General features: G+C 43.0%; 1 protein-coding gene and 1 long non-coding RNA gene across 10 annotated transcripts in view; one reads left to right on the forward strand and one right to left on the reverse strand.

Moving 5' to 3' along the window:
• Positions 1-8,762, reverse strand: part of tbx18 (T-box transcription factor 18) — a 31,767-nt gene extending 23,005 nt beyond the window's left edge. For 5 of the 8 annotated variants that reach the window (XM_069887442.1, XM_069887439.1, XM_069887441.1 and 2 more), the window contains exons 1-6: positions 8,167-8,742; positions 7,584-7,749; positions 6,830-6,931; positions 5,650-5,821; positions 3,403-3,570; positions 1,996-2,060 (exon numbers count right to left, since the gene is read on the reverse strand). In XM_069887442.1, coding sequence (XP_069743543.1) covers positions 1,996-2,060; positions 3,403-3,570; positions 5,650-5,821; positions 6,830-6,931; positions 7,584-7,749; positions 8,167-8,389 — 896 coding nt within the window. In that variant the 5' untranslated portion in view covers positions 8,390-8,742. Of the gene's footprint in view, positions 1-1,995; positions 2,061-3,402; positions 3,571-5,649; positions 5,822-6,829; positions 6,932-7,583; positions 7,750-8,166 lie in introns of all 8 variants that reach the window. The other 3 variants (XM_069887437.1, XM_069887436.1, XM_069887443.1) reach the window with 3 other exon arrangements.
• On the forward strand, positions 4,150-10,740 carry LOC138737034 (uncharacterized). 2 transcript variants are annotated; one of them, XR_011340721.1, is made up of 3 exons: positions 4,150-4,478; positions 10,286-10,393; positions 10,532-10,740. It is a non-coding gene; the product is annotated as an uncharacterized lncRNA (long non-coding RNA). The 2 variants fall into 2 exon arrangements; XR_011340720.1 differs by lacking the exon at positions 4,150-4,478 and adding an exon at positions 8,822-9,167.
• Positions 10,741-12,583: the final 1,843 nt, after the last annotated feature.

Raw genomic sequence — 12,583 nt, forward strand, 5'->3', positions numbered from 1 at the left:
ATCTGCAAGATCATAATTTATTTGGGAAAATTTTACATTTATATAAGAAGCATGATACTGTTTGACCGTTTTGTTGTCACTTGCAGTATTAGCAAGTGGAAAGTAGTAAATGTGTTTTTGGATCTATAAATCCTTTGATACGGTGCAACATAAGAGGATCACCAAATATGAATGCCAGAGTATCAATTTTTAAGAAGATTCAAAGATTATATAATGGAGAGCAAATGGTGAATCGAATGAAAGAGGTCATCATTCAGCTTAGTATCATGGATTCAGTGCTTGGATCTCAGCTAAGAAGAATCTATCTCAAAGATCTAATGAGAAAATTGCATGTAATATATTGACAATGCAATGTTCAGTGAAGGAAGGACAGAAGGATACTGTGAAGGAATATTAAGCAAATGGATGAAAATATAATAACTGGAATTCAAGATGAAGATATCCTAGGTTTGATGGGTAACATGGAAACAGATAGCATTTAAATAGTAACTCACTTGAAAGTATTGCATTGCAGAGGAATCAGGACCCAGAGCATGACTCACAGAATTCAAATACCGCAAGCACTGAGGAATCTGTTTTTAAAGAAGACTTACAGCAAATGTTCATTCAGCCGTTTTCAAAGAACCGATCAAAAGTGGTATACAGTGGGAGGATGTGGGGATAAAGAAAATTAATGTAATTCTAATTGGGCCGATTGGCCCCTCCCCGCCAGCACCACTGCCACCAGATGGAAGAATGAATAGAAATGAACGTTTCGAGTCGCCATGGAGGGAAACACGCTGTGATTTTAGTTAAAACACACACAGAAATGCTGGAGGTACTCAGTCGGGTAAAGCTATATTACCGACGTTTCGGGCCAAAGCCCTTCAGCCCCCCCCCCCCCTCCCAAATCGGTCATTTCTCTTTAGCTCCTATGGACCGGCTGAGTTCCTTCAGCGTTTCTGTGTGTTTTTTTAAGCTACCATGGGTCTGTTTCTCTCTCCATTCGCGCTGCTTGACCTGCTGAGTATTTCCAAAACGTTCTGTCTGTGCTTATGTGTTTCAGTAAAAGACCAGTTCACTGTATGAGTTCATGAACAAAGCAGGTCTCGATGCATCGATTCCGCAGCAGCTTCAACAGTCCACGCTAATAGTGCGGGATTGATAGACTGCGAAAACATTCCCAATGTCCCTGGTACGAGCAGCCTAGCAAATGGACGGAGGGTCTCAGCGATCACCAGCAAGTTGACACTCCGCGCATCTCATCACTTCAACGACTGGCCAAGGTCGGGAGTCGCGTTGGTCCCAGCCCGCCAGGCGCTCTGGTTGAGACCCTACCGCGGTCACCGCGACTTTCCTATATTTCCCTGGCGAAAAGATGTAAATTAAAGTTCACGTGTAACCACTTCACGGACGTGAAAAGTAACCAGGAAAGGGGTTGTGATGTTTGCGGGCGATGGATTTAGGGGGATCGTAAGCGTTTTGCAGGAAGCTGCAATTTAAAACAAAGTTTATTGGGTAGGACGCAGGCACAACAATCAGGCTTTATTTCCCCCAAGTAATCGGAGTTTTTGTGTTCCAGTTCGCGTCGAGATAAAAGTCGCCTCCCGGAGAGATGTTGCTCAGGCGATAATTTAGACAAGGTGTCTTGAACTTTTCCCGTTTTATCACTTACCGCGCTTGTACTATATCAAATAGCAGAGTTGGTTTAACAGATAAAATCCTCTTTTCCTGTACTTTCCAAAGGGGCCAGAGTTTGGCCCTTTTCTCTTTCGATTTTAAACTTTAGACGCAGGAATCCGACTGAAAGAAGGGCTGCAGCGCTAATCTCTGCCTCTGCTCGCCTGGCCCTGCCCTCGGGAGGGGGCTTCTGATGCAACGTCTAATTATTTCGAGTTAAGGAAGGCGTGGGAAGTCTGAGGTCAATTTGAAAGTTTACTGCAACAGCCTTTATTATCGTGTGTCGACATCGAGGTTTCACATAACTTCTCCTTCTGGGGAATGAAAATGATTTACCTGTTGCGTCCTGAATCGCGGAACCCTTTTGCAAACGGATTTCGGTCGATCTTCAACCGTGTGATCTGAGGCAAAGTTGGAATCGGCATTAGAAGACCACGCATTTTGGGTTCAGTTTGCAAACTGCGACGTTACATTCCTGTTCTACAAATGAAAATCAGCCTTCGCTCGATCTGTCCACTGCAAACTACCAGCAGAACATTTGGACGCCTTGATTTTTCGACTGCATTCGCTCACTTTAACGTACGACCACCACCCCAGAACGTGCATCTCTCTCTCACCCTCCCTCCCCAGTTTTGACAAACAGTGGCCCACTCGAAACGCTAACTGTTTGATTCCATAGATGCTGCCTGATCTGTTGAGTTCCCGCCCCCGCCAAATCTTTTCTGTGGCTGTTCAATTCACATTGGAATACGTCTAGCGAGAAGACCAATCTCTAATAGTTAGCAATACTGATGGAAGCTGAGTGGACACCAGAGACGCTGTAGATTGCTGTATATCAGTCATAAGTTCAAATCACAATTGCATTCTTGCTGTATTAAAATAAAATTGAGTGCCATAGAAAAGATGGATTGTCAGAATCTTTTTTTTCTGGTTATGAAATAATAGAGAACATGCATTTGTGAAGTGGGGGCGGGGGAGTTTAGAAGGCCATGTGCAGGGTGGATGTCTGGAAAGGGGATCCGGGGTAGTGACGGAAGGAGAAACAATACTCTAGTTTAATAGGCTTCTAACTGTTCGCATGAACTGGCAAGGAATCATGTTGGGCTGCCTTCGGAGAGCAGCAGCAGTCAAGGATCCACACCACCCAGACCAGCTCGCTGCTACCATCAGGAAAGAGATACAGCAGGTGCCACAAGACTCGCACCACCAGGTTCAGGAACAGCTACCACCCCTCCACCATCAGACTCCTCAATCAGGAACTTATTTAAGGACTCTTACTTTTGCACTTTATTGATTTTTTTTGCTCGCTCTCTCTCTCTGTTTTTCCAGTCAATTTGTTTACATGTGTACGTTGAGGGTTTTTTTGCACTGCCAATAAGTGGTATTCCCGCAGGGAAAAGAATCTCAGGGTTGTATGTGATGTCATGTATGTACTGTGATAACAAACCTAAAATCTGAAATACATCATGGGCTAATTGACAACAAATCCTAGATGAAAAATTATTCAAATAAGATAAATTATAATGGATATTTTAAAATAAGGATAGACGTGTAATATGGCAGAGGGAGTGTGGACTGGGACTGTTCGTACCACAGTCGCTCGATAAAGATTTGCAGTCAAAAGAAAACAATTACAGAGTGAAATGAGCAAAGTTAAATGGAGAGAGAACAGAGAGTGATTCTGAGGGAACCGGAGAACATTCGGTGTGATGGTTGGAGTGGAATTTGGAGCTCGCCTCTTACCTGCTGGTTTTGGTAGGCGGTCACTGTGGTGAAGACGGTCTCGGAGAAGGAAAAATGTTTCACCCCGTCTCCTCTCGGAATGGGCTTGACGGGAGACAATTCCTCTCCACACTCCTTCCGAATGATATGCACCCGGGGCTGGTACTTGTGCATCGAATGCAAAATAATCTGTTTCACCAACAAGGACGAGATGGTTATTTCAGGTGGGATCAAGAAGAAAGTTCTCAGTGCTTCCTTGATACCCTTTCATTAGCAGGATCCCTGGAGAGACAGATTATCTATGTCCACGTTTTAAGAATGGGGAATTGTTTGCTTCGTATTTAAGGATTTCGTTCAACGTTGCGCTTAGACCAAACCATCTCCAGCGTGTTTCTCTGAAGTAAACCGGGTGCCTTTTACAAATAAGATCCCAGTTTAATTTACCTTTCCCATTCGGTGACGCCAGTAATGCCCACGTCAGGCTAGTGCCGACAGTTTGTTACAAATTCCGACTTGGAATTTCCATCGACGTGAAACAAACAGCGTGACGTCCGCGGGTTGTGTGTCCCTTTAAATTCTGCTGTTGCTCGATACAATCTTTTCGCTGCTCGCGCTCACCTTGTACCAGAGTTACCGGTTCATGCACGAAACCTCCTCAAGAATTATATTTTAATTTAGTGCAATGTGGTTTTTTTTTCCCCCAAACAAACATTTGTGTTCAGTGCATTGAACGCGATGATGGTATTTTTGCGTGCGAAATAGCAACCGAACACTGGGTTAGAACCCGAAACCAAGGCTAAATTCTGAGATACACTTGCCGGTGACGAAGTGCGACGTGTGATTTTAATACCCAACGAAATTATCCAGTCGCCTTCAAGCAAACCTTAACTTTCAGTGGTTACAATTGTGAATTTTAGACGTTTGGAGGGATTCTTTCGCGTTGTATTAGGCTCAGCTCCAGAAACTGGTTCTCAAAGCTCCCGTACATCACGACGGCCCGAAACAAAATGTTACAATTTGGGGGGGAAAAAAGATTCGCACTGAAAAGATCGCAATCCTGCAGCCGTGAGGCAAGTCTAATAACCAGAAGACGTGAGGTTGGGAATTTTAATTTGAATTTAGCTTATTTTTAAATTTACAAATGTTCAATTTAAATGTATACATTGAAAAACTGATTACTTTTCAAAAACAAAATATTAATTTGGGAATGAAACACTACCACCTTTATTCAGTCTGGCCTCCATATGGTTCGCTGAATTGGCCTATGAAACTCACAGTTATATCAAACTGCTACAAAGAATTGCAGCTGTTGGCGAGGGAATCTAGGGATTCACCCCCGCCTTCCCAGAATAACGACGGATTAGCGGCAAATCCCATTTTCGCCATCGATGCCCGCATTCCCAGAATGATACATACATTTTCAAAGTTGCTACATAAATCAGAATAGCAGGCCGCTTTCAGTCATACAATGTCCTCGTATTTAGATCTGCATTTCCCCGTGTTCCCCTCCCCCTCCGTCTCCAGACTGCCGTTCAGTCGCGCCCGCTGCCAGCTGCCAGGGCGAGCCGTAGTCCGCGTTTTAGTCCACAAAACGGACCCAACTTACTAAAAAATAGAGATAAAACTGTTTCCACCCTTGTCGGTTTCGGTAAACCTTTTTTTTAAGGTCAGAGCCAAAATATACATATATATACATAAATAATGTTCGTATCAATGGCACATTTCTCTAATAAATTAAGTTCTAATAGTTAATTAATAGAGCAATATAACATCACTTTTTTAATGATTAAATAATTTGCATATCCCTCATTTGCAGACGATTGCTTGGTGTAAATTTATCATTCATGTGCTAAATTAAATTCTCACATTTCCAAACACTTCACGATTTTGCCTGCCTGCTACGGAGCTTGCGTTTCGTCTTCTTTGTTTGCAGCGGTCGATCCAAAATTAGTTATTTATCCTTTTAAAATGTCAATTTAATGAGCTTGGCCTTGCTTAAATAAACATTTTACCTAATCTGGGGCCATCTCATAAAGTTCGAGATAGTTTTAAATAAACTCTGCCGAGAGGAGGCGTCAGAAACAGCGCAACAAACAGATTTATTTACTGCCTTTAAAAAATACAAGGAGACATTTGTCTCTATTGATTCAGGAATTTCTAAATCGATTTGCAAATCAACTTCGGCCTGATCTGCGAATTACGAGAAACCAAATCTGTTCCGCGGTTACATGTAAAGGGAAGCGGGGATGTCGGGGCGTGGGCACTTACATGACCCTGGTCGTCAAGTTCGTTGTTAGTGAGCTTCAGCTTGTCGAAACTGATGACCTGTCGCATCCAAGTATCTCCCGAGGCTGGAGAGTCGGGATGGATGTAAACCCGAGGAGGGACCGGAGAATCTGCATTCCCAGCTACCATCCACTTGGAGCTGTGGTACACATACCTGCATCAGGAGAGATGCCAGAACAAGAGTCTGAGCAGCATTGAAATAGGCCACCTCGGCCCACCACGTCCAAGCTGAGCTCCATGATAAATGAATTAAATCAAACATGATCAGACGATTCCCCGATTTGTAGTTTCGACGTTACAATTTATGATTATTAAAATCTTCACGAAATCTTCGGGGGGAGGGGGAAATCGAGAAGCCAAGTCAAAAGTCCTTTCAAGATTATGCGAAGAGATAACTCTGTAATTGTCATCGAGGTTTCGTTGGCATCTCCGCTTTTAATGAAAAACTTAGTAATTTAATTTGCAAAGGCTTATTTTTTAGGATTCTGACGGCGAGGTTCATTATTGCTGATCGTTGCAGTCAACGAGAGAGGCTCAGATTAATTACTGAATTGCAAGATTCAGTTTGGATTCATCATATTGTAGACTGTCTTATGTTAAAGGTTAGAAGGATACAATGTCGATAGCTTCAATGTTGACTCTCCGAGAAAAGCTTATGGTGGAAAATGTGGCTCATGAGAGGAGTGCACAGTTGAGAGGTGGGAAGAAACATCGGGAGAGGTGCATCCTGATGCTGAAGGGCTGGTATTGTGGAAATTATCTCTCGCTATTTATTTTGTACTTTCGGTTACGTTTTGAGAAAGATAATGGACGTCACAGGGTGGCCCGGAGTGGGGAGCAAATGGGCCAGCTATGAACTTGGGGAATTTGGGCAAATACGTTCTGATATATAACCAACAACACACGGACAATTTGGCGCATGTTGGTTCTCTCAGTGCGGTTCCATCTTGCAATCTTTAACCGCGTCTTCTAACCAGATTCATGACACTACAACAATAATAAATAGTTAGAATGTTTACGTTAGTTGAACGGGCATTTTACTATTTTAGTTGGCAGTTCTAATTAGCGCTGGAGTCACAAATGCACGAGTACCGTCAGATAACCACCCCCCCCCCTCTCTCAACCACACACACACACAGAGTCAGTGATCTCGAGTAATTACCTGTAACGCTTATTGTCCACTGGAATTATGTCCATGGCGATATAATACTGTTGATGAGGATCCAGGCCAGAGATCTTCACCCGCATAGCTGGAAACATGCGTCTGGAAGGGAAAGGGAATGTTTAAAAGAACCAACAACAACAATGGATGGTGGTGGTTGGGGGGGGGGGGGTAATAATAATAAAAATACCTATCCATTATTTACATTTAAAATTTAAATTGTTTAGAGTGTCGATCAGCCTCGATCTGTCATAAAACCCTGGGTTGCAGAGGGGAAAGCGAGTAAAAGTCACCAAAACCATCACCCGCCATTCTAAATGAGGGAAGAAGAAAATGTAAACGCAGCGACCAGACCCAAAACATTGATTTAAAAATAACAACTTCCCTTCTATCTGCGCAGGATGCTCATCAAAGCAATCGAGCTTCACAAATAGATTAAGAAAACCTTCTAACATGTGGGCTTCCCTCATACTAAATTGCAGTTTTTCTTCCCCGATCCGCAATGAAGCTCTTTTAAAACATTTACAAGCGGGCACATGTGGGTTTAATAACCCTCAGCAACATGTATCCTTGATACATAATAAATAACATAAACCAGCGAAATTATTTGAAACGATCAGTACACAGATGGGGGAAGAGTTAACACTGACGTTTTAAACACCAGGTCAGGACCAGCATTTTACGTCTAATTTGCAAAAAAATAAAAAAAATAACAAGTGCATCTCGACTTTTTGCGAGCCGCTGTCAGACTGACCTTCCCGCTTTGGTAATGATCATCTCCGTGCCGATATCGTGAAACCTTTTCCACAGGTCAGCACCTTGGAGTTCGGCGTGAATGTCCTCTCGAGAAGGGCCGCTCTTGGACGGGACATAAGTCTTAGTGACTATTGGAGGGGAAGGGCACTCCAATGCATCGTCCCCTGAAGCACGGGGTGGGGTGGGGGGGGGGGGGGGGAGCAAATATGAAACACATGATCAGTTTGAGATTAGACTGAGGTGCAAATGGGAAAAAATGCCGCAGTAAAATGTTAATTATTAAAGGATGTTCTCACTGCATATATATTGCATTTGCACGCACAACGTGCCGGGGACAGAAACAACGATAATACAAAAAAAAAGATTTATTAGTAACTAACGGGAGTCTCACGACACACAGTTTATAACCCGAAACCGGTGGTTGTAAAAGTGAAATATAAACAGGTCTTGCTTGATGAAAACTTAACCGAACCTCAGCGCCAAAGTTGCAGTTCAATGTGTAACCGGGTGGGTTTCTTCTTATTTCACTGGCATGAGGAAATCTTGACATTTGGGGAGCTAATCAAAGGGCAAAAACTCACCCGATCTTTCGCTGCAGTCTGTGCCACAGTTTCTTTCCTCGTCCGAGTTCCTCTCTTTATTGGACACGCTCACAGGCCGGGTCGCTGCTCCATCTTTCATCCCAACACCATTCACGCCGCGGTCGTCCAGTTTCCTCTTCTTTTCCGTTCCGATCAGCGCTTCCACTGAAAATGCGTGAGCTTTCAAACTCATCGTAGACGGCGATCTCCTTTTCTCGGCCATTCCACGCCCCGCTCTGGTGTGTGTGTGGGAGGCAGCTTTTTCTTAAAGAAAGTTCTTTGCCACAAACTCCCAGACGGAATCCAGCTTGAAGATTATTGCTGGAAAAAAATATCAACGGGTTTTCAGAGTGGTGGAGAGAGAGAGAGAGAGAAATGAGAGTTCCGTCTCATCCAATGGGCCAGATGGAGTGACATGGACAAGGCACGCCGCGGGTGGACTCTGAGCGCAATTAGGGCTGGTAATTGAATTTTGTTGCCTTGATCTGTCAGCACTTACAAGCAGGAGAACGGTGGACATACTTCACCCGTCCAGCTCCACGCGTGTCAGTTACAGGCGGCAGGAGGCGGAGACCTGTCAATCACACCGTTAGCGCCCTATCAGCTGGCAGCGATTGTTCTCATGGACCAATGTCAGCGCCCACCTAATTATCATTTGGCACTTCAGTCCGAATATGGGACAGGGGCAAAGCATCAGTCAAAAGTTTCTGCTCCGCTGCTGTCCGTTTTATTTGGGGTGGGGGGATATTTTCTAATGGTTTTAACAATTTAAAGAAGCTTTGCTTCTACTTCCCTTTAAGTCACCGACAGGAGCGGCCACACTCTGATTCCTTAATATGTGTAAACAAAACGAACATTACACTGAAGTAAATCCAATAACTAGAACAGATTTTTGGTTAAGTTAGGGACAAAGGGGGGGGGGGGGGGCTTCGTCCAGTTATCAACCCCAAAGTCTTCTAAATTGATACATACCGATGGCATTTGGGGAAACTAATGTCCAGGTAAGAATTAAGAAGGATTTCATTCTGTATCAAGTAGCACGTTCGTGATCCCTGGGCAGATGCATAGCGGACCATCCTTACGGAATAGCGCCAAAATATGGGGAGTAATCAAGGTCTGTGGCAAACCAATTATCAGGAAAAAAAAATCAGACTGATTAACAAAAAAGTCACCAGGCACGGCAATATGATTGGTATTGGCATTTATGTTTTCCGCGGATAGCGGACGAGTTTGTATAGATGTGTGCAGTGATCTAAATCAAAACCAGTAACGAGACACGGGGTGAGCCAAGGCATCCGTTGATTTTCAACGCGCCGTCCTGAGTGCATGGAGCCTGCAAACGGCAAATGCAAAATCCCGATCCATATGGAGTCCAAATCAATCTGCATCCACTCCATTTAATTACTAACAATTCTCACCGTGTCACAGTTGTAACACAACCTAACATAACCGCAGTTTGTTGGAAATATTTCAGGAACTATTGTTCAAGAAGCTCCCATAATTTAATGCTTAAAGCCCCTTCAGCTGGACTCAGATAATATTACAGAGTTCCAAATCAGTCATATCGGAATTTAATTCAGGTCCGATAACTTGATAAGGGTAAAACATCTTAATGTGTCTGTGAACATTTCCAGTTGTCTAATAATAATATTCCAGATTACTTTACAGCGGACACTATATGATCACGATGCCTTTGCTGGCTCATTGCTAAACTGCTCTCACTGCCGTCTTCTCCCTCACAGTATATATCACTACTTCAAAAAGTTCTCTTAAAAAAAAGGCGCGAGGTCTCCGCCGCAATGTCCTCTGAATTCTACCCAAAGAATATTCATCCTAAACTTTCACCTCACTCCGGTCGTGTACCATGTAAATTAATGACCCTTGCGACCCACCTATCTTTGCTGACTTCCAACATATTTGCCCTTTTATACGATTTCCAGGCGCAATGGTGGGGGGCATATTTCTCAGCATGTACATTACACAGATTAAACTGATTTTCAATTTTTTTTTCACAGTGTTTTTAAAGTTTTCTTCCAATTCAGTTTTTGGAGACCAATAACTGTTTGCAAACATAATTAACTGTAATAAGATGCAGCTCTCTTTCTTTTGTATACTCAAGATAAAGTGCAAAATTAAAATAAAAGTTAAACAAAATCTCCCAGAAGAATTCCGCGGGTTCTCCTCAAGATTCTGTTGAGCTTCAGATTTCCAGCAACTGCAGTCTACTGTGAGTCTCTCAAATAAAAGTTCATCCAAATAGTTTGAGTTTGCAAGATTCGCAGTGTTGGATAAAGTTTATTTTTTTCTGCCGTTTTTTCTTGCTTTGTATTTATTTATTTTTTATTTTGCTTACCTCCACATTCAGCAACATTGTCCCCATCCATCCCCACCCTGACTGCCACCTCTCAAATGTCCCTGGCCAACATTTCGTCATGGACCGGTTGGAACGAAGGCCTATGACTTCAAGACTGTGACTGAAAATTGAAAAGCGATTTGACAAGGACACAGCCCGTTGCTGGTGTTGTAAATTAGTTGCATAAAGCCAATCCATTAAAGTTAAATAGCAAAAGTGAACACGTCTGCCCGTCAATATTTTCTCCTCCCCCTTATCTCGCCCCCAACCCCCTCCCCCCAACCCCCCCCCCCTCCATCCTTCGTTCTCTCAGCACCTCTGGTCTCCTGTTCCCCACCAACACTCGCTAATTGCAAAGCCCTTCAAGTTTGCCTCACCTTCCCAAGCCTTCAAAGCGACGTTAACACCTCTGCGGCGACCAGGCCGTTGTCAGCTCCAGATGGTGGAACTCTGTGAAAACAGGACAGGCAACAAACTAAAACCACCCCCTCCCGCCCAACCTAAGTAAATTAGGAATAGCCCAGCATTCACAATCCGCCACAGAGATGCATGGCCGGATTTTAGTCTGCGAATAACGATCAGATTTATTTTTATTGGTTGCCAAATATCTCCTCCATTTTCTGCAGTTTTATCCACACGCTATGCAGATCCTCTGTTAAGGTTTTCTTGTGACAAAATACCTAGTACGGTGAGAATGTTCCTCTGCGAACAAAATGTAGGTTATCTCTAGCACCCATACAGCAAGAAAGATAATAAAGGTTTGAGGTAGGAAAAGTTTAGTTTGTTGAGGAGATTGAAGTGGGTTCGGCACATCATCATGGGCCGAAGGGCCTGTACTGTGCTGTATTGTTCTATGTGTAAAGAGCACCATTTCAGAATAAAGGATTGCAATGAAAAAAGAAATCAACTAGCACCAAGCAAGGACAGTATGATATCACTGTTATGGGGTTCATTCATGAGCCTGATGTTTGCGGGGGAAGATGCTGTTTTTAAACTCGTTGGTGAGTGCTTTCACCCTCAAGCCTTTTCCCAGATGGAAGAAAGGAGAATTGAGAAACAGAAATGTTGCAGATGCTGGAATCTTGAGCAAAAATTTACTGGACGTACTCAATTGGTCAGACTGCATCCATGGGTAGAAATTGTTGGTCAGCGTTTCGAGTGGGAACGGTTTGTGGAAAAGAGAGTGTGTCCTTCAGTATATTAGCCGCCTTTCTTAGCAGCAGGAGATGCAATCGGAGTCCATTAGAGGGGAGTAACATTTAGATGCTGGATATATACTCCATCCTCTGAGAGTATTTACTTTGGAGTTTGCCTTAAATCAACACGCAGAAATTAATAGTTAATTTTTTAAAACTGAAAATCTGGTTAAATTGTGTCTATTTAAAGACTATATATGCAGTATATTGTATAGTATGTGATATACTATATGAAGGATCATGCATAGTACGAGGGATACCTTTGTGCTGCATTACTGAATATGATCCAGATTTGCATTGCACACTCCTTGCAACCGTAAACATTAAATTCAGTTATTTATTCCATCGCAACTGTCCAATCAAAATGTCGCGTCGCTGATCCATTTTCATCCTATACGCGTTATTTTAGTGTCGCGGTAGATAATGGTTCAATTAATTAAATTGATTTCGCTATCGCCAGTTGGAACCCGAACAACAGACTTTCTGATTTTCGTTATGTAAGCAAAGCCTTCATATAAAATGCCATCAGCCTTTTTATTTTGGGGGTAAAGGAGAAAATTAGCATCTGGTTTACTAGAATAAATCGAAACCGGTGGATAATCTGTAAATTCAAGTGAACAACGGAGAGCAGCTCTCACTGATGATGTTCATGCAAGAAAGTAATTCTTGCTTGTGTATATCTCACAAAGATAAACGGAAGATTTATCCCGGGTAGCAACCACGGCGAAATAATTCGATGGAAGAGCCACAAATCAGAAAAGATTTGGGATAAACTGAGCTGTATCTTCTCTCTGGCTATTCTTTCCCCTCACACTGTGATTGCCAATAGATTCTCGTTCACGCCCTGTTTCTGTGTAAAGTCCACGGT

Source organism: Narcine bancroftii, chromosome 6 (assembly GCF_036971445.1).
Source record: "Narcine bancroftii isolate sNarBan1 chromosome 6, sNarBan1.hap1, whole genome shotgun sequence".
Classification (NCBI taxonomy): domain Eukaryota; kingdom Metazoa; phylum Chordata; class Chondrichthyes; order Torpediniformes; family Narcinidae; genus Narcine; species Narcine bancroftii.